The sequence below is a fragment of the Gobius niger genome (assembly GCF_951799975.1).
Source record: "Gobius niger genome assembly, chromosome: 11".
Classification (NCBI taxonomy): Eukaryota; Metazoa; Chordata; class Actinopteri; order Gobiiformes; family Gobiidae; genus Gobius; species Gobius niger.
The window spans coordinates 18,802,004-18,819,038 of record NC_136862.1 but is presented as its reverse complement, the minus strand read 5'-3'; the positions used below and the strand labels follow the sequence as shown (position 1 = coordinate 18,819,038).

General features: G+C 41.0%; 4 protein-coding genes across 5 annotated transcripts; all 4 read left to right on the top strand.

The window, feature by feature from the left end:
* Positions 1-731: 731 nt before the first annotated feature.
* Positions 732-3,854, top strand: pigs (phosphatidylinositol glycan anchor biosynthesis, class S). Its single transcript, XM_079567002.1, has 12 exons — positions 732-817; positions 1,169-1,308; positions 1,377-1,488; positions 1,659-1,748; positions 1,823-1,914; positions 1,983-2,223; positions 2,290-2,432; positions 2,523-2,637; positions 2,712-2,857; positions 2,930-3,030; positions 3,110-3,320; positions 3,425-3,854. The coding sequence occupies exons 1-12, from the start codon at positions 799-801 to the stop codon at positions 3,701-3,703; spliced, it is 1,689 nt and encodes a 562-aa protein (XP_079423128.1). The 5' UTR covers positions 732-798; the 3' UTR covers positions 3,704-3,854.
* A 218-nt stretch (positions 3,855-4,072) lies between these two features.
* srsf1b (serine and arginine rich splicing factor 1b) lies at positions 4,073-6,571 on the top strand. Of its 2 annotated transcripts, XR_013793424.1 has the most exons (5): positions 4,073-4,535; positions 4,666-4,832; positions 4,918-5,090; positions 5,265-5,846; positions 6,098-6,570. XR_013793424.1 is itself a non-coding variant. In XM_079566995.1 (4 exons), the coding sequence occupies exons 1-4, from the start codon at positions 4,348-4,350 to the stop codon at positions 5,463-5,465; spliced, it is 729 nt and encodes a 242-aa protein (XP_079423121.1). In that variant the 5' UTR covers positions 4,073-4,347; the 3' UTR covers positions 5,466-6,571. The 2 variants fall into 2 exon arrangements, 1 of the variants encoding a protein (XP_079423121.1); XM_079566995.1 differs by having other exon boundaries at positions 5,265-6,571.
* A 696-nt stretch (positions 6,572-7,267) lies between these two features.
* Positions 7,268-8,586, top strand: dynll2b (dynein, light chain, LC8-type 2b). Its single transcript, XM_079566999.1, has 3 exons — positions 7,268-7,403; positions 7,656-7,798; positions 8,098-8,586. Exons 2-3 carry the CDS (start codon positions 7,667-7,669, stop codon positions 8,233-8,235), a joined length of 270 nt encoding a protein of 89 aa, XP_079423125.1. The 5' UTR covers positions 7,268-7,403; positions 7,656-7,666; the 3' UTR covers positions 8,236-8,586.
* A 397-nt stretch (positions 8,587-8,983) lies between these two features.
* heatr6 (HEAT repeat containing 6) lies at positions 8,984-16,334 on the top strand. Its single transcript, XM_079566975.1, has 20 exons — positions 8,984-9,421; positions 9,728-9,835; positions 9,909-10,049; positions 10,122-10,237; positions 10,317-10,431; positions 10,524-10,622; positions 10,715-10,879; positions 11,036-11,289; positions 11,360-11,534; positions 11,913-12,119; positions 12,191-12,290; positions 12,524-12,897; positions 12,970-13,092; positions 13,165-13,251; positions 13,336-13,470; positions 14,268-14,390; positions 14,513-14,637; positions 14,703-14,799; positions 14,874-15,078; positions 15,747-16,334. Exons 1-20 carry the CDS (start codon positions 9,119-9,121, stop codon positions 16,289-16,291), a joined length of 3,597 nt encoding a protein of 1,198 aa, XP_079423101.1. The 5' UTR covers positions 8,984-9,118; the 3' UTR covers positions 16,292-16,334.
* The last annotated feature ends 701 nt before the right edge of the window (positions 16,335-17,035 follow it).

Below are 17,035 nucleotides of genomic sequence, written 5' to 3'. Positions count from 1 at the left end.
GTGATGTTAATACTGTCAATTCACTTGGTGTGTCTGTAGTTAAAAAAAAATTAAATTAAACATTCAAAAATTTAAAAATGTCATGTTTTTAATGAACTGAAGGTCTTTGTACTGTAGTATGCAGTAAATTGAGTTGCGCATACGTAACTTCTGTTGAAAAATAATAATAGGCCTATATAAATACGGGGCGACGGTGCCGTCTCGTGATCGGAAGGTCGTGAGTTTGAACCCCAGCTCCCACAAATGCACTGACGTTTCCTTGGGCAAGACACTTAACCCTCCTTGCCTCCAGTGTCTGCGTACATTGGAGTGTGAATGGGTGGTTTGGGCCTGATAAAGGTAGTTAATTGTATTAATATTAGCATCTGACACAACACAAGACAATTTGATATATAATTGAATGATTATGATGAATAATGATGAATGATGAAAAAGAACTTTTTTTTTTTCATTTAAATTCAATTTGAATGATGGAAAAGAGGAAGGTACACGAAATTAAAAAATTGTCATAAGTCAAAAAATTATGCTTTATGTAGACTTGCAGTTGGAAGAAGTGTGTGGAGAACAGCCAAGCACTACCCATACTGCCCATGAACCTTGCATCCGCTGCTCTTCCTGTGATGATCCAGGGAGAAAGTGCACTGAGCCAGTTCTGATACGGCCCAATACTGTTAAATGGACCGTATGGGTAATGTAATAAAATATACTCTTAAAAATAAAGAAATATCGCGCACATTGATCACGTGACATCGCGTTTCTCCCGAGTTCCGTGAACGTATCTCATTCATTCACATCGCGATGGCTACTACGGAAGTGGGTGAGTAGATTTCTTGAATTTGGGAAAGTAGATGTGCTGAGAAAACTATTGGTAAATGTCATCACGTTTTGCAACTAAAGTTTAGTCTGTTTAAAAGAAATACATGACTTTACTGTTGCATGACATGGAGATTTCCACGGTGATGACAGTTGAGATGCTAACAAACACAGCTAGCAGTAGAACAGGTTTCAACAAATATGCTCTTCCTTATACTGTAATACTCTGCTTGTCTTTTGTTTATTTAAATCAATGTTTCTTTATAGCATAGGTTTACTTTAAAAACATATGCTTCTCCTGTTTTATATGGTAATGTAGGTCAATGAATTTGTTTCTTCTCCCTGTACATGTCAGAACGTAGGCGAGGTCAGCTTGCTGCACTGTCCATAGCAGCAGTGGTCATTATTGTAGGAGTCCCTTTGTGGTGGAGAACAACTGAAACCTACCGTGCCTGGTTGCCTGTCAGCGAAATACAAGAGCTGGCTGATCTGCAGGTGAGCACCGCTGTAGTAAAATGGTGAATATCAGCGTGCAAGTGTGTAACATTTCTGTTTGTTGTCAGCTTCAGTTAAGTGCAGAGGTGGAAGTAGTGTTTGCACGAGGAACTGTTTCTCCAGAGCAACAGAAAAAGGTCCCACTAACACTGACAAAGGATGAAGAGAACATTATTGATGGTGAGAAAACTGGTCTTGTGCAATGATGCAATGTGGCTGTGGTTCGCAGCAGTCTTGGATCTGGTCTGATTAGTAGTTCCAATATGAGTGTCATAATATGAAATAAACTTATCTTAAAGTTGGCTGATCACCCTCATAATAAATGTTTTTTATCTTTCTGTTCTTTTAAGAAAACACATCTCTGAGATACAGGTATGACATACGGTATCGCACAGCCACCATCATGGAGGAAGATGCTCTGAACCAGCCCACAGCTGCAGGCAAGATGATCACATGGAGTAGATGTTTTATGCATGGATGCAGTCGCTACAGTATTTTTGTTTGTTGTGCTTAGAAGCCGATCTCTCACTGCACCGACTCAGTGAAAGTCCCTGTGGCTCTTTAGTTGTTTACATCATTCCAGAGTCATCACTGTTGCTCCCAGAGGTAATATGTTTGCTCTTTATCAAATGAAATGTGTGACTGTTAGTATTATTTTATTTGTTTGCTTCTAGAAAATAGATGTTTACATTGGCCAGCGCCGCACAGCCTTGCTGCGCATTGGTGCTCAGGTGAAAATGGGAAAGACACTGGAGCAGTTGCTGACTCACCTGGAGCCTAGAATCCAGCAGGTGCTGCAGGTGATGTCCTTCAGTCACACTGACGTTGCCGCTGCTCTCAGTGACAGAGTCCGGCTCAGCCCTGGCAGCAAGCAGAGCATTGCTGACAGCATGAGAGCCTTCAAATCAAGCCCAGGTTAGGCTTCACTTACAGTGCTGACTCTCATAATGTTGTGGTATTCTAATCATCTCATCTCTCCAGGTTATGAGATCACCTTCAGTCTGTTAAACCCAGATCCCAAGTCACACAGGCTTAATTGGGACATAGAGGGTGCTGTGGAAACCTACATTCAGCCTTTACTTTCAAAACTTGCTCCAGTAGCCAACTTTAGTATTGATTCCCAAGTATGGTTTAAGAATATATAGAACATATTTGGTGTCATTTGAGCCTGCGATCTTACAGCTATAACAGTTCTGTGAATCTTGTTTTCACAGACCTTGCACTACGCCATGCTTGGCGTCAACCCTCGTTTTGACAGCAGCCGTAAGGCGTACACACTCAATGCTGATAGTCTTGCTCATGTCATAAACCCCGTTGAAGCTAGACTTGGTAGGACAAAGCTCATTCACAAAGCAAATTAGTCTTGCAGTCAATTTACATCTTTATGGCTTTGATGATTTCAGGTTCTAACGCAGCCTCCTCCAACCCAGTGCTGAATTTTTTGTTATTCGTCCCAGATGCAAATCATTCACCTCTCTATATTCAAGATCACAATAAACAAGAAGTGCCTTCAAATGCTTTTCACTCACCACGCTGGGGTGGTATTATGGTAACATACCAACAGATACAGTTATTACTATGTTTTGTTTGCCCTAACTCTACTCTTTTATCTTCGTCTTAGGTGTATAATGTAAATGGCCTGTATGAATCAGATGCTACTTTCCCTGTGGACATTGACATCAACATGGCTAAAGTCATGGGAGTATTCCTTGCACAACTCCGGTATTATCTGTAACTTCTCTACTTGTAGCTTTTTATTTTTTTGCTCCCTTTTTAACCTACAGTTCTTCCAAACTTCCAGACTATTGTTGGGTGTGCAGTCTTCATCCCCTGCCCCTGGTTTTCTGGTGGCACCCTGCAATAGCTTTGGACTGGCGGACTGGGAGCTGGACCGACTCATGTGGAGCAGAACTGTGGAAAATGTTGCGACAGCCACTACAGCAATCACTTCTTTGGCACAATTACTAGATCAGATTGGCAATATTGTTATAAATGACAATATTGCCCAAGAGGTAAGATTTTGCTCAATTTCACATATTATCATTATGTACATAAACAAGACATCGTATTGCGATTGCGTTGATGTGCCTGATTTTCTCTTCTTCCATTTTCCAAGGTGTCCAGTGCCGTTACAGCTCTTCAGTTGGCTGTAGCAGAGCTGGAATCAGGGAATCTTGGCTTTGCACTACAATACAGTAAAGAAGCCATCTTAGCCTCTGAAAAAGCCTTTTTTGATCCGTCACTGCTCCACCTCCTCTACTTCCCCGATGATCAGAAGTTTGCCATTTACATCCCATTGTTTCTACCCATGTGCGTGCCTATCTTTCTGTCACTGCTTAAAATATTATCAGAGGTTAGAAAAAGGCGGAGGGAGAAGCAAGGCAAAAAAGACTGACAAAGTGCAAGCTTCTACTGAGCGGCCTTTATTTTTAGGAATGTAAAATGGTGAAGGTAAGAAATCACTGTATTTGGGAGACACAGAACGCAATTCTTACTCAAGGTTTTGTTTTTTTTGTTTTTCTCAGTGTTTTTAATGTTTGGATACAAGTTGTTAATTTATTGAATGAATAAAGTTGCGTTTTATAAATATTGTGGTCCCTGGAGTATTCAAGCCCATCCTGGTATTAATTGGCACTTATCATCTTATCTAACTTACACTTGTCAGTTATAAACTAGGGAATTCATTGTTTTTAATCCCACTGACGCAATACACGCCGAACCAGAAGGTGGCGCTAGTGTGTAATACACGTAATGGGCTGCCTAGCGAGGAAGAGGAGAATCGTGAAGAAAAGGCCTCGCGGACTCCGTGTTGCCTGAGCTCGGTTCTCAGCTAAAGCAAGAATCCTGTGTTTTATAAATGCTCCAACAGACTCAAACTCATCGAAAGCCACACACGCTAAGTTCCAGGTGTCTATTTTGCAGCTGCGTTTAAATAATAGCAGATAGAGGCCCGTTTTTCTTTGTTATAGTAGCCTGGGAGCTTTGGCGCTAAATCGCCCGTAGCTCACGTTTCGAGCTAACCTCCTGTTCGCATTAGCAATGTCTGGTATTGTTCGTGGACCCTCGGGCAGCAATGACTGTCGGATTTACGTGGGGAATCTCCCTCCTGACATACGCAATAAGGATGTGGAAGATCTGTTTTACAAGTACGGAGTCATTCGTGATATCGACCTGAAAAACCGAAGAGGAGGACCACCCTTTGCCTTCGTTCAGTTCGAGGACCCGAGGTAAGCCGGAGCCTCACTTTACAACATGGCTCTTAAAAAAATAAATCATGTGCCATTTAAAATTACTTTGAACGGGTGTTATTTGCTTGGGCCTAATTTGTTTTGGGGAATTGCATTGACTCCTTTGCAGGGACGCAGAGGACGCGGTTTACGCCCGTGATGGTTACGACTATGATGGGTACCGGCTGCGTGTGGAGTTCCCTCGCAGTGGGCGAGGTGGTGGACCCTCATCGGGGCCCCCCAGAGGCAGGTTTGGGCCGCCGTCGCGTCGCTCCGAGTACAGAGTTGTGGTGTCAGGTAAGCTGCGAGCGCATGACTACTTGTAATGGACATATTCTTACCAAATCAAACACTTGTCATCATACCACGTGTTGTGTTGCAGGGCTTCCCCCGAGTGGAAGCTGGCAGGACCTCAAGGATCACATGAGGGAGGCAGGTGATGTATGTTATGCAGATGTTTATCGTGATGGCACTGGAGTGGTGGAGTTTGTACGCAAAGAAGATATGACCTATGCTGTCCGCAAGCTGGATAACACCAAATTCCGTTCTCATGAGGTACGTAAATGTTAAAACATGACTTAAACACAAGCAGGTAAGCCCTCATTTATGTCTGTGTAAATGGATTGGGTTTGGTTTTGTGAGTTAGAAACTAAACCCCGGTTCTCGTGGGTGTGTTTTTTTCCGTCTTGGGGCTTGTATGATGATGCCACACTGTATTTTTGTGCCCAGGGTGAGACTACATACATCCGTGTGAAGAGCGACGGCCCCGGCAGCCCCAGTTATGGCCGCTCCCCTTCACGCAGTCGCAGCAGGAGCCGCAGTCGCAGTAGGAGCAGGAGTGCCTCTCGCAGCTACTCCCCTCGTCGGGGCCGAGGGTCTCCCAAATACTCCCCCCGTCGGTCACGCTCACGCTCACGTTCTCGCACCTAGGTTTCCATGAACAAACCGGTGCTGTGATCTCAAGAAGAAGGCTTCACACTTAAACAAATTCTGCAGTTCTCACAGACCATGTGATTGTGTATTACCAGATGACTCTTCATCCCTTTGTCAAAGTTTGTTACATTTAGTTAATTAGTTTTTTTTTTTTTTTTTAACCCTGACATTCTGCTAACCAAATATTACCCTTTCCTAAATTGTTTCCACATTTCCATCTGTTGTTGTGTGGATAGTTTTACACAGTGAAGTGCATACTATTGTACTTTGACCTTCTTGTGTGTCTCTCTGTACAGTCCAGAGGAACAGGATAGAATGGAGGAGAGGATACAGTTCAAGTTAGGATTAACAGGAGGAGGAGTCAAAATGGCACCAATGGTATGATGGCTGTGCCTTGTCAACTGTGAACACTGCATAATAGGGCTCATGATTTATTTTCTCTTTACCAATACTCAATAGGAATTATGTAGTAATATCCAAAGTTTTTTTTTTTCTTTTCTTTTTTCTAGTTTATCTTGGCTGACATCCTTTACGCTTAATACGTTCCTAGACACGTTTTCATATTTAATGATTTGTGAAGGTGTGATTCTAACTTGCCTCCTTCTTTTTGGTTTTACTGGTATCTAAAGGTTTGGACTGGGCACTTTGTCTGACCATTTCGGAGCTGGATTAGGATTAGGATTCAGGATGGATGCATGGAGCAGGAGCACGGGAACAGTTTACCCGGGAGAGGATCCAGACCTCTGGCCCTGTCCGCTGCTTCAAGCTGGAGATAAGATAGAAAAAAACATCAATTGGCTTTTTAACACATGGCTATTTTTGATAGAAACCAGAGACATGATCACATGCAATGGTGAGGATGTACTTTTTTCAGATTTTTGTTTTTTTGTTAAAAAGAAGAGGAAAGCTTGGATCAATCCAGGAGGGCGGGGAAGTGCAGGATGGATCTTCGCAAGAGGAGTGGTAATTTGTGGGTAATTTACAGAAGTGAATGGGAAAGGGGCAAGACCTCTGGATGGTCCTCTTGCTTTATTAGGCCAGTCTTTTTCTTAAGTTAGTTCTATCTTTGAGTATGCCATAGCTTTATTCTCTTTTTAAATAAACATTTGTAATAAAACTGTTCATGCGTCTGATTCTTACTTCATTTACTGCTGATTATAAAAACATAATTTAAAACCCTTTAACCCCTGAAAAAGTACGAAAGAAAGAGGCCTAGTGTGTCTTTGGCGATGCAATAATCAATAAAGGGGCTTAATGACAACTTTGAGGTGTAATATTTGGAAGTGTAATATATATTTACAAGTTAATTGTTCTAGGGAGAATTGTATTAACACATTGCATCATCAACATTAAAAGTATTTGTACGGTACTGTCAAAATACTATATAGAAGTATTTAACAGTAGTTTTAAAGTGTTAACATTGCCAGCTGAGGAAATATGTGAGCGAAGAGGTGCAGAATGTCTATGCAAGATGAATCGCCATGGCTTTGTAATCAAACATTAGTCTAATGTAGCCCCTGATCATATTGTCATCTAATGACAAGGACCTACATGGGAATAAAGAATAAATAACATCAGTTTGAAGCACAGTGGACATGTTTCCGCGTTTGTTTCACATTTTGTTAATTCCCACTGATCTTTGTTATTATAATAGATCCATGATTGATCAATATAATATCGTTCATTCCTCCTCCAAGGGGCAGCGGTGCATTGTGGGTGAAATAGATTGCAGAGTTTTGTCCGCAAGTAAAAATTGCCGACGCTCCAGCATCGGCTTGATCTCCGCCAATGAGGAATAAGGCTTGTGTTGGAGGGTGGGTCTAAAACCCCCACACCTTCTATCCATCCATGCTTCGAGCCTTCAAGTCCCAAATAACGAGCCCTAAGCCTTTTGCGAAAGTCTCCTCAATTATTGAAGCTTCTGTAAGAGACAAGGTAAGATAGACTTCCACGTTTAAGTTTTACTCTCCCAATAATGATTTGCTGTTAGCTTCATGAATGGGGAAAAAACAAGAAAACGTGCTCCTAGCTTTTACAAACGACCGTGATGGACCGTGATGCAGTTTTCAAGAACTAATCATGTACATAGACATAATCAACATGGCACTGTTGGCACTTCATGGTCTCAATAAAGGAATCTTTGCTGAATATGTGTGCAACATCACCAGAAGTTAATTTGTGTTTCAGATAAAGTCACCATGTCGGAGAAGAAGGCTGTCATAAAGAACGCAGACATGTCTGATGAAATGCAACAAGATGCTGTGGACTGTGCCACGCAAGCTATGGAGAAGTACAATATTGAGAAGGACATCGCAGCTTACGTTAAAAAGGTATAACCCAGTCTGTTATGTAACTAGAAATTCTTCTCTAATTCCTACTTTTTACTATTTGCAAAGAGCAACTGCAGACATGCAAATCATTGACAAGCTCAACATAGTCAATACTTCCACACCAGACTTTTATAAACCAATGGTTGCAAAGTGTATTTTTATTTATTTATTATTATCATTATTATTATTACGTATTTTAAAATTACTTTGGTAGTTCAGGAAAAATTGAACAATTGAAATTGTATTACATTTGTTTTCATTCTGCAATATTTTTCCTAATATCACCATCTCTGCTGCAGGAGTTTGACAAGAAGTACAACCCCACATGGCACTGCATTGTTGGAAGAAACTTTGGAAGTTATGTGACACATGAGACAAAACATTTTATTTACTTCTACCTCGGTCAAGTGGCCATTCTGCTTTTTAAGTCTGGCTAAGAATTTAATAATTTATTATGAACAGCGAGGCTTTGACCCTGTCTCGCAAGTACATCATAGACTTGCCCTACCTCTTTAGTCACTATTATCATGATTTCTGTGTTCTCTCCTCAAAGGATCTCGATACACACAGGAGAGGGGTCTTCAGTCTCTGTATGCAGTGCATTATTTCATGTTCTTTTGATATTATGTAAGCGACAGGAAGGGTATCCCTTTGTTGGAATGTCTTAATTTTCAGTATGGATTGCTGCATAAAACATGTAGTTAAAGTAAACTTGCACAGTATTGAGTTTCTGATTCATTTGATATAATATAATGTAGCTGCAAAAAATATAAGTTTGAGTGCCATGGTCTTTTTGTAATGTTACATTCTGCAAATAAATAATGCAAAATCAGCACTGGTATTGAGTGTTTTCTTGAGGCTGACGGGCTAAACAAGTCATTTGCACTATGCTTTAAGTCTTATTTTATGCCTATTTTGGTAAAATTCTTTGTCAGTTTGTGATGCGCCAAGTCATTATCCAAAATGTTATTGCCTGATAAATCATGAGGATTTGGCTGGAATAGTAAAAAACATGTGTCTGATACGTGTCCTATAGTGACCATTTTTGTTGTATCTCTCTATCTCTATCTGTGGAATGGCTTTGGTTTTAACAAAATGCTGGTTGAGTATGTAAATTTAAGTACATTTGTATGTCTTTTTCTCAGTTCGTTGACCTCTAGCCTAGTCCTCTACACACTGGCCACTAATAAAGAATAAATGAAACCAGCCACAGAGATTTCCACCGTGTTGTGTCAGTTCAACCGCTCACGCGACAGGGGGCAGTAATCATACAATATAACCGTTTAGTACCGTTAGCTCTCTTCTTCTAGCGAGGTAAACATGGCGGCACAGATAGAGTTTTCCTCCGCGGGACCGGCTTTAGTGAGCTCTCAGGGTGTCTCTGCCTCTCCTGTAGGGGATGTTTCTGCCTCACCTGCAGGGTCTCTCTCTGCGGAGGCTGTCCCGTTCACTCCCCGGGGATCGTCCGACGCTGACAGACAGTTTTCCCAGTGCTACGCGAAGCTCCGGGGGCTGCGGCCACACGCAGTCCAGCTCAGGGAGGAACTCAACCTACTTTTTGACAAGCTCCTCTCGGAAAACTACAACAAAACCTTCAATCCTAGCATCACCATTCGCCCGGAGGTAAACTAAGCTCGCACGTCCCTGTTTGCCCCCTGTTTTATAGCTGCAATTGCAGATTATTGTCAACTGAGCTCAACTTGCCCCATCTCTTCATATCTACCAACACCTTTGCTTTTCTAGGGAGCAAAAATACAGTAAAGGTCAACCCTCATATGGAGTTAAAAGAATTGTTTTTGTTATTTATTATTATTTTTATTTTTTTTAAGAGATTTGAAAATCAGCCACCCTCGCGTCTTATTCTTAGTCTTCGGGAACACAACCATATTGACCATTATTTACATTTCTAACACTGCTGTTCGCTTTCAGGACGCCTGTACACTGTTGAAACTGGCTAGTTCACTTGTGCCTTTTAGTCAGGAGCATTTAGTCATCAAATTCTGCCAGCTTATTCACCACCTATTGAACCAATTAAAGGTAAGAAAAAACCCTAATGTGTACAAATATTTAGTTGTCAACAACAGGTCCACTCTATGCTCTTTGCTTTTAGGTAATAATGGACGAGCTGACTTTGGATGTACTGATGAACTACGTAACTTGTGCCCTTGAAAAATGCAGTACATGGACACACTCAGACGTCCTGTTGGCATTGTCTACAATAGTTTATGGGAATGGACCTCAGTGCCTTCAGGTACACACTGTTTCATGTAAATATGAGATCCTACTCCATCTGCAGAATTTTTAATATCTGTTTCCTTTATAGCATCTGTCAAACCTGCTTTGTAAAGATGGTGTCCTTTTAGAATATAGCTCTCCATCTCAACCAGATCTGGAGCTGCAACGTGTGTCTCTGAACTGCATGGCCAACATATGCCTCAGGTATGACAAAGCCAGTTCATACTCACACCACCATGAGTTTGTTTTATTCCCATTGTGTGCTGAGTTTGTTCGTGTCCAGGATTCCTGGTCAGCCACCCCTAGAAGATCTGTACAGAGCTGTGTGTTTCAGAGTCTTTCTCAAAACACTACAGTCACCTAAACCTGTTAACGCAGAAGAGCTCTACTACTGCATGGTACAGTATACCAAAATTACTTATTGTAAATGTATTAAATTTAATAGCAAAATATAATGTATATTATGTATGTTCTTGTGTCCTCATTAAAGATTTTGCAGTCTGCACTGAAAGGACTACAGTGCTGTCTGTCCGGTGGAAAGTGGAAGTTTGGTGGGGAGGAGTTGGGGTCTTCTCTTGCTGTACTCAAGGTACAGTATTATGATCCCACAATTTCCATTGTATTTGTAGTTTCTTCTTGTACACAGGTGGAAAAAATAATAGTTTTACATTTATATTTCAGCAAATGATGTTCCATGGATCCCCGGGTGTGAGTGTTGAGTGGCCTCCTGTGCTTTATCCAGCTCCTCTTCCACAGTATGAAGGGCCGTCATCACCAAAGCAGCCTGAAACATCCAAGCCTCCTGAAATTCCCAAAAATGTTACTGGTCGTAGCAAACCCTCTTCTGTAAGTCAGTTATTACTTTTTCAATCTTAATTTCTACATTCTAACCATAAACACCAAAGCGCACATTCACCACAGAATAATGATTATAAATGTGACTTTTTGGAAGATTTTTTCATTTTATATCTTATCTAAGACAATTTGAATGTTTCTTCGAAGAATAAAAAGCGGAAATCCAGAGGTAAAGGCAAAAAGGCCAATACAGAGGAGAAAAAGGAAGACGATGAAGATGTTGATGGAGAAGAGCCAGCTGCTATACTCGCAAACGGGTACGAGGCTTTAAAGGAACAGTGTGCCGCTGAAACGAAGAATATTCCCAAACCCTCAGCTCAAAGTTTGTATCCTTCTTGGAAACCAACCAGTTCAGACTCAGAGTTTTCTGATCCAGAGGGTGGCGTCCAAAGCAAACTGAGGTACACAGTGCTGTATGTCGTAGTAATAGTCTTAATTTTGCTTTGTATATTAATTGTTTCCTTTTTTCAGGCTGTATCAGGGCCGTGTACGACAAGGAGCACTGCTGTGTCTGCTGTCAGTCGTCAAAAGTGTTGAAAAGCGCACATTATACGGTTACTGGTCTTCATTCATTCCAGATTCGCCCATTGGAGGTCCACCGCAGCTCACACTCCTAACAATCATACTAAAGGACCCCTCACCTAAGGTATTGACATTTATCTTCAGTTTGACGATCAAGAAAGAATGCAGATTTATTTTGTTTTCTACTTGGTTTTCTGCTTTTTGGTGCCTCTACTGCTACTCCATAAGTGAATGGTTTCATTAATACAACAGACTACAACACCGATCTCTATAAGCCAAGTTACAGCAATGAAAATGGACGATCCTCTGTTGTTTTTAATTCCTGAACTAGATTATAGTTGTTGTTTTGAGCAGGGAGTAGTATGTAAAATGGCTCTTTTAACAAGTCATGAATCAAAATCTCTGCTAAGTTTGCCTGAACTGTATAGATAAAAAAAATAGCCGATCCAAAACGAAAGTCCCATAACTAGTTAATACCTTGTTCTGCCTCTTGTTGCTGTAGGTGCGGGCATGTGCACTTCAGGTCTTGTCTGCCATGTTGGATGGTTCTCGACAGTTCTTGGCAGTAGCTGAAGATATAACATCTTCCCGACCATCTTTTACATCCTTCTCCTTTGCTTTGGCCACTGCTATCAGGGAGCTGCATCGGGCCCTCAGTTTGTCCTTGTTGGCTGAAACCTCTCCCCAAACGCTCACACAGATTATTAAGGTAACTTCTATATAGTAAAATGTATTGACACATTCATTTCTACCTCACTGAGCCTTTTTTGTCCAAATTAGTGTCTGGCATATTTGGTGAGCAATGCTCCATACCACCGTCTCAAACCTGGTCTTCTCAGCCCACTTTGGAAGCAGATTCGTTCTTACGTGCGCCACAGAGGTTTGTATTTTATACCATCAGTCAGTCCACATAATACAATACAACTACATAGTCAGTATATTAATTTCCAAAGTACTATTGATTTCACACCCTTAATTTTGTTGCTAGCCTTTTGACCAGAAATATCTATTTTCCGAAGTCAGCCTTTATTTTTTCTGCTAAGCTGTTGTGATACTTTTATATTTCAGTGGCTTAAAACTGTGATATTTTATCTATGATTTCATCTCTTTTAGATGTGAACGTGCGAGTATCAGTTTTGACTCTCTATGGCGCTTTGGTGACCACCCAGGCTCCTCTTTCTGAGGTACAGCTTCTCCTCCAGCAGCCAGAGGGCAGCAGCAGTCTCGGGTCTTTAACGCTACAAGACTCCAGTCTGAGCTGGAGACAGAGGGACGTTTCTTCAGCCTGTCACACACCAGTAAAACACAACTCGCAGACACGGTCGCCACTCAGCGCTCACACACCGAAGGAATACGACCCCGCGCCTCCATGGCTGCTCCAACTGTGCAAGTCTCTGGTGACGCAGCCACGAGAAAGCCAATCAGACAGTGAGGAGGCTGGTAATGCTGTTCTCGAACCCTCTCCTGTTCGTCTGGAAGCTTTACAAGTAACTATTACCAGGTATTATCTGTTCATTTGCCTTGTACACCTGTATGAATCGTCAATCTTTGTCCTCAAGGTTTTGTCCCATTTGGTGCGTGGTTACTTCTCCTTCTGTCAGTCCCATCTGTTTGAGATTGGTAAAGTGAGTGCTCGCTGCCTTGGAGAGACCGACCCGTCCATCCAACTTCATGGAGCAAAGGTTTTTTGTTTTTTTTCTAGCTGTCAGTTCACTACATGACTATGTACACAAAGTGACATTTGTTTTGTCTAGTTATTGGATGAGTTGGGGACTGGGATAATTCAACAATACAGAGCAGAAAACAACATTCCTGAAAGTCAAAGAGTTTCCTTGAGCCAGGTACAGTATTAATGAACTAAAGCAGTACTGTTGTCATTGTTAATCAAAAACATTCAAGTATTTATTTCCTCATGTGATGTGCAGGTGGTGACGTTTTGGTCTGAAGTGTTGAGTGGACCATTAAATGCAGCTTTACAGAATGAGCAACATCCAACACTGCAGACTAGTGCCTGTGATACTCTCTCATCCATCCTTCCCCAGGCTTTTGCACAGCTCCCTGTGAGTGTCCACAGAGTGACATGAATCTGATCAGAGCGTGTGTTTTGTCAGTTTTTGTCACTGAAATGTTTTTGCTCACCACTAAATAAGAATAGTTGTGATTGAAAAAAATAATGACTGAAACAATGCCTAAATCTCCAGTAGAGTTGCATTAATCGCAGTCAATTGTAGCGTCAATACTTTACAAAAATGGATGATAATCAATTTGATGGCAGATTGCCTACGCACCTGCCTTAAGCAGTTGATGTTTGAAGTTCTTCTCCAATGTTTACCTTTGTGACATGACAAATACAGCAGTTATTTTAGCTGTACAATATTCTTGGCAAACAGAGAAACCTGTATCCATCAGGTCTTTCTATGTTTATTCTTTGAGCAGTGTTTATTTCAGCTTGCTCCTTGACATCTTAAAAATGTGCACAGTGCGTCAAACCTAATTGTAATTGCTATCTTTTTACATTTATCAATTATCAATAGGAATTTTCTCGTTTTCAATGGGGTTTTGAAATTGATGTCTTTCATGAATTGTGCAACCATAATCTCCACAAAGTTACTTTGACTAATAAAAACTAAGTTCAAGTGAATATATAGGACTAAAAACTAGATTCAAGCTTCCAATTAAGATTTTTGTAATTTTTCCCCCTTTCAATTAACTACAGTTTCAACATCCCCAGGAACAAGAATTTGCATTGTGCCATTGTTTTAAAACTATGTAGAATTGTTTGACTTTTACTGTTAAGTTTACTGTTACTATTAAGCCTAATTTCATTTAAGACCTGTGGATTATGTGGTTGTTTCAGGACAAGACTCAGCTCATGTGCATCACTATGCTGCTGGGACTGACCTACAGTGAGAATTATCTGGTGAAGACAGCAGCTGTAAGAGCTCTAGGGATCTACATTCTTTTCCCTTGTCTTAGAGAGGTATTGTGTTTTTCCATATAAATATATATATATATATTGTGAAACTGAAAAGATACATTTACTAACCTCAAAATGTCAATGAGAGGACATTTTTCCAAGCCCATATCGTGCTTCTGTTTTAGGACGTAATGTTTGTGGCTGACACTGCAAACACAATTCTCGCAGCCCTTGATGATCGATCCCCAAATGTCCGTGCCAAAGCCGCCTGGTCACTGGGAAACCTCACTGACACATTAACTGTTAATATGTAAGAAAACGCAACTGCAAATTACTAATGATCATCAGTGCTTAACATTGTGTTAAATTATGTAGGGAGAGTGTTGGTGTGGATTTTCAAGAGGAGCTTTCAGACATGTTGCTACTGAAGATGTTGCAGGCCGCCACTCGAGCATCCGCTGACAAAGACAGAGTATGTTATTACAAAAAATGTATTTACTTATTTTTACCTTTCATATTCTCATAATCTTCTTTTACATGCCTTAGGTAAAGTCCAACGCAGTGCGAGCTTTAGGAAATCTCCTTCACTTTCTGCGACAGAGTCAGTTGACACGGTCCGTGTTCAAACAGCCATTGGAGGACGCAGTTCGTGCTTTGGTGAAGACGGTCCAATCAGAGGCCATGATGAAGGTCAGGTGGAATGCCTGTTATGCCCTTGGAAATGCCTTCCGAAACCCAGCTCTACCTCTAGGTAACTATTACAGTCACAGTGTGAAACTACTCATTGTACATTATCATCATTATCATAGTAAACCCTTTGAGCGTGTTTACAAACTCTATCCCTCTGAATCATGAAAGAGAGTGAACTAACTCTTATATGTTGTTTAACCTCTAGCCCCCCTGCCTGAACCAAAAGCATTTCTTCCAGTTCAGTATTACCCAAAACTGAAAGCTTCTCAACTGGAGAGCAACAGTGTAATGCCTCGTTTGAAATCTAAGGCCTACAAAAGTGATTGTAGCTTTATTGTCACATTGTCGCCATGGTTTTGTCACGTTTTCTAAGTGTATTTGTTTAGCATTCACCTTGTTTTTGCTGCGTTTTCGTCACGTGTTTGTGTCACTTTTCTGTGGCTCTTTTGTCATGTTTTTTGTTGCTTTTTCATTACTTTTTTGTCTTGTTTTCGTCACGTTTTTGTAACTTTTTTGCTGTGTTTTCATCCTTGTTTTCGTCGCTATTATGATGTTCTTTTAGGTTCAGGTGGGGGTTAAGACGTTAAACAATAATCTACAGCAGAGAATTCAACCTACTGTATGAAAAATCCTCCACATATTGTATTGGATAGCATTGGCTACAGCAAGTGGGACACAAGGCAACATGGCAAACTTTTATTGACACTAATGGATGTTTTTCTTTTCCAGAATCCGCTTCTTGGTCTCACGACGCTTTCTCTGCCTTGTGCAACGTTGTAACCTCCTGTAAAAACTTTAAGGTGCGAATCAAGTCCGCTGCCGCTCTGTCCGTTCCTGCACAACGCAGCTGTTATGGCGACGCAGACCGCTTCATCCGTGTGTGGCGTGCCTTGGCCATGGCACTCGAGAACAGTGAAGACACAAACGACTTTTTAGAGTACCGCTACAGCGCCAGCCTCCGACACACGCTGTCACAAGCCCTTTTACATCTGCTGAGTCTGTCCCAGGCTCAGGACATGTCTGCCCTCGCCACATCGCTCTCTGGAGAGGCGGGGAGTGGCATCCGAGCCCATTTGGTGAAATATCTGAGGGCAGAAGAAGCAGAAACAGTGGGGGCCGAGGAGGAGAGACATGGAGATAGTTATACCCCTCAACAGAGAGTCAAGGCGCTGCAGCAGGCTGTGATCAGACTGAATGGACTCGAGACTGATGTGAACAAACAGACTGTTGTCGCCTTTCTGGAGGATTTGATCAAGAGCTGTGAAGAGCCATAAACGTGAAATGTTATTTTTGTCACAAAGCATTTTCACACATCATTATCTACAGTGGGGGGAGAAAAAGTATTTGACCGAAATCCAATAGAAAGTCTATAGGGAACTGACCAAACTGAATTTTTTTCCCCACTGTATCTTCATTCTATCATGACAAGCTGCTGTTATACAGTGCTTCAAAACAACTCCGAATGTATCTACGGTCATCAACACGCTAATAAGAAGTGTGTAGGTATCATTAAAAAAATATTATGCACACATATCAACTTAAATATTTCTCTATGTATATTGATGATTGATTCTTTCTGTTAATCATTTCTGGTATTTTTATTTTGTTGTAGTTTCTCACATTTATAATTGTGCATTTCATGTTCAAAATTATGGCCTTTTACCCACTATGCTCAATGTCAGTCATGATCAAAATTAAATATTTACACGAAAGTCGTGCCTTGAACAATAAGCCTTTATTTCCTTGTGCCATGAAAGTTACATTAATGTCCTCTTTGATTAAAGGGGAACAACAGATTATCGTGCATATGAGAGGTTTTAATGCTTTGGAAATATGAATTATATAGAAGGATAATATCTGTGGCAAGTTCATCAGTTGCATTGTTATTTTATTTCAGTGAAGCAGCAATTTTAATGAAGAAAGTTTGGGTAGAAAAGTTATTTATTTGAATTTTTAAGCTGGAAGTGACAGATTACTTGGCATGGTCGGCACGGCAACAGTTTAAAATTTTGTCCTTG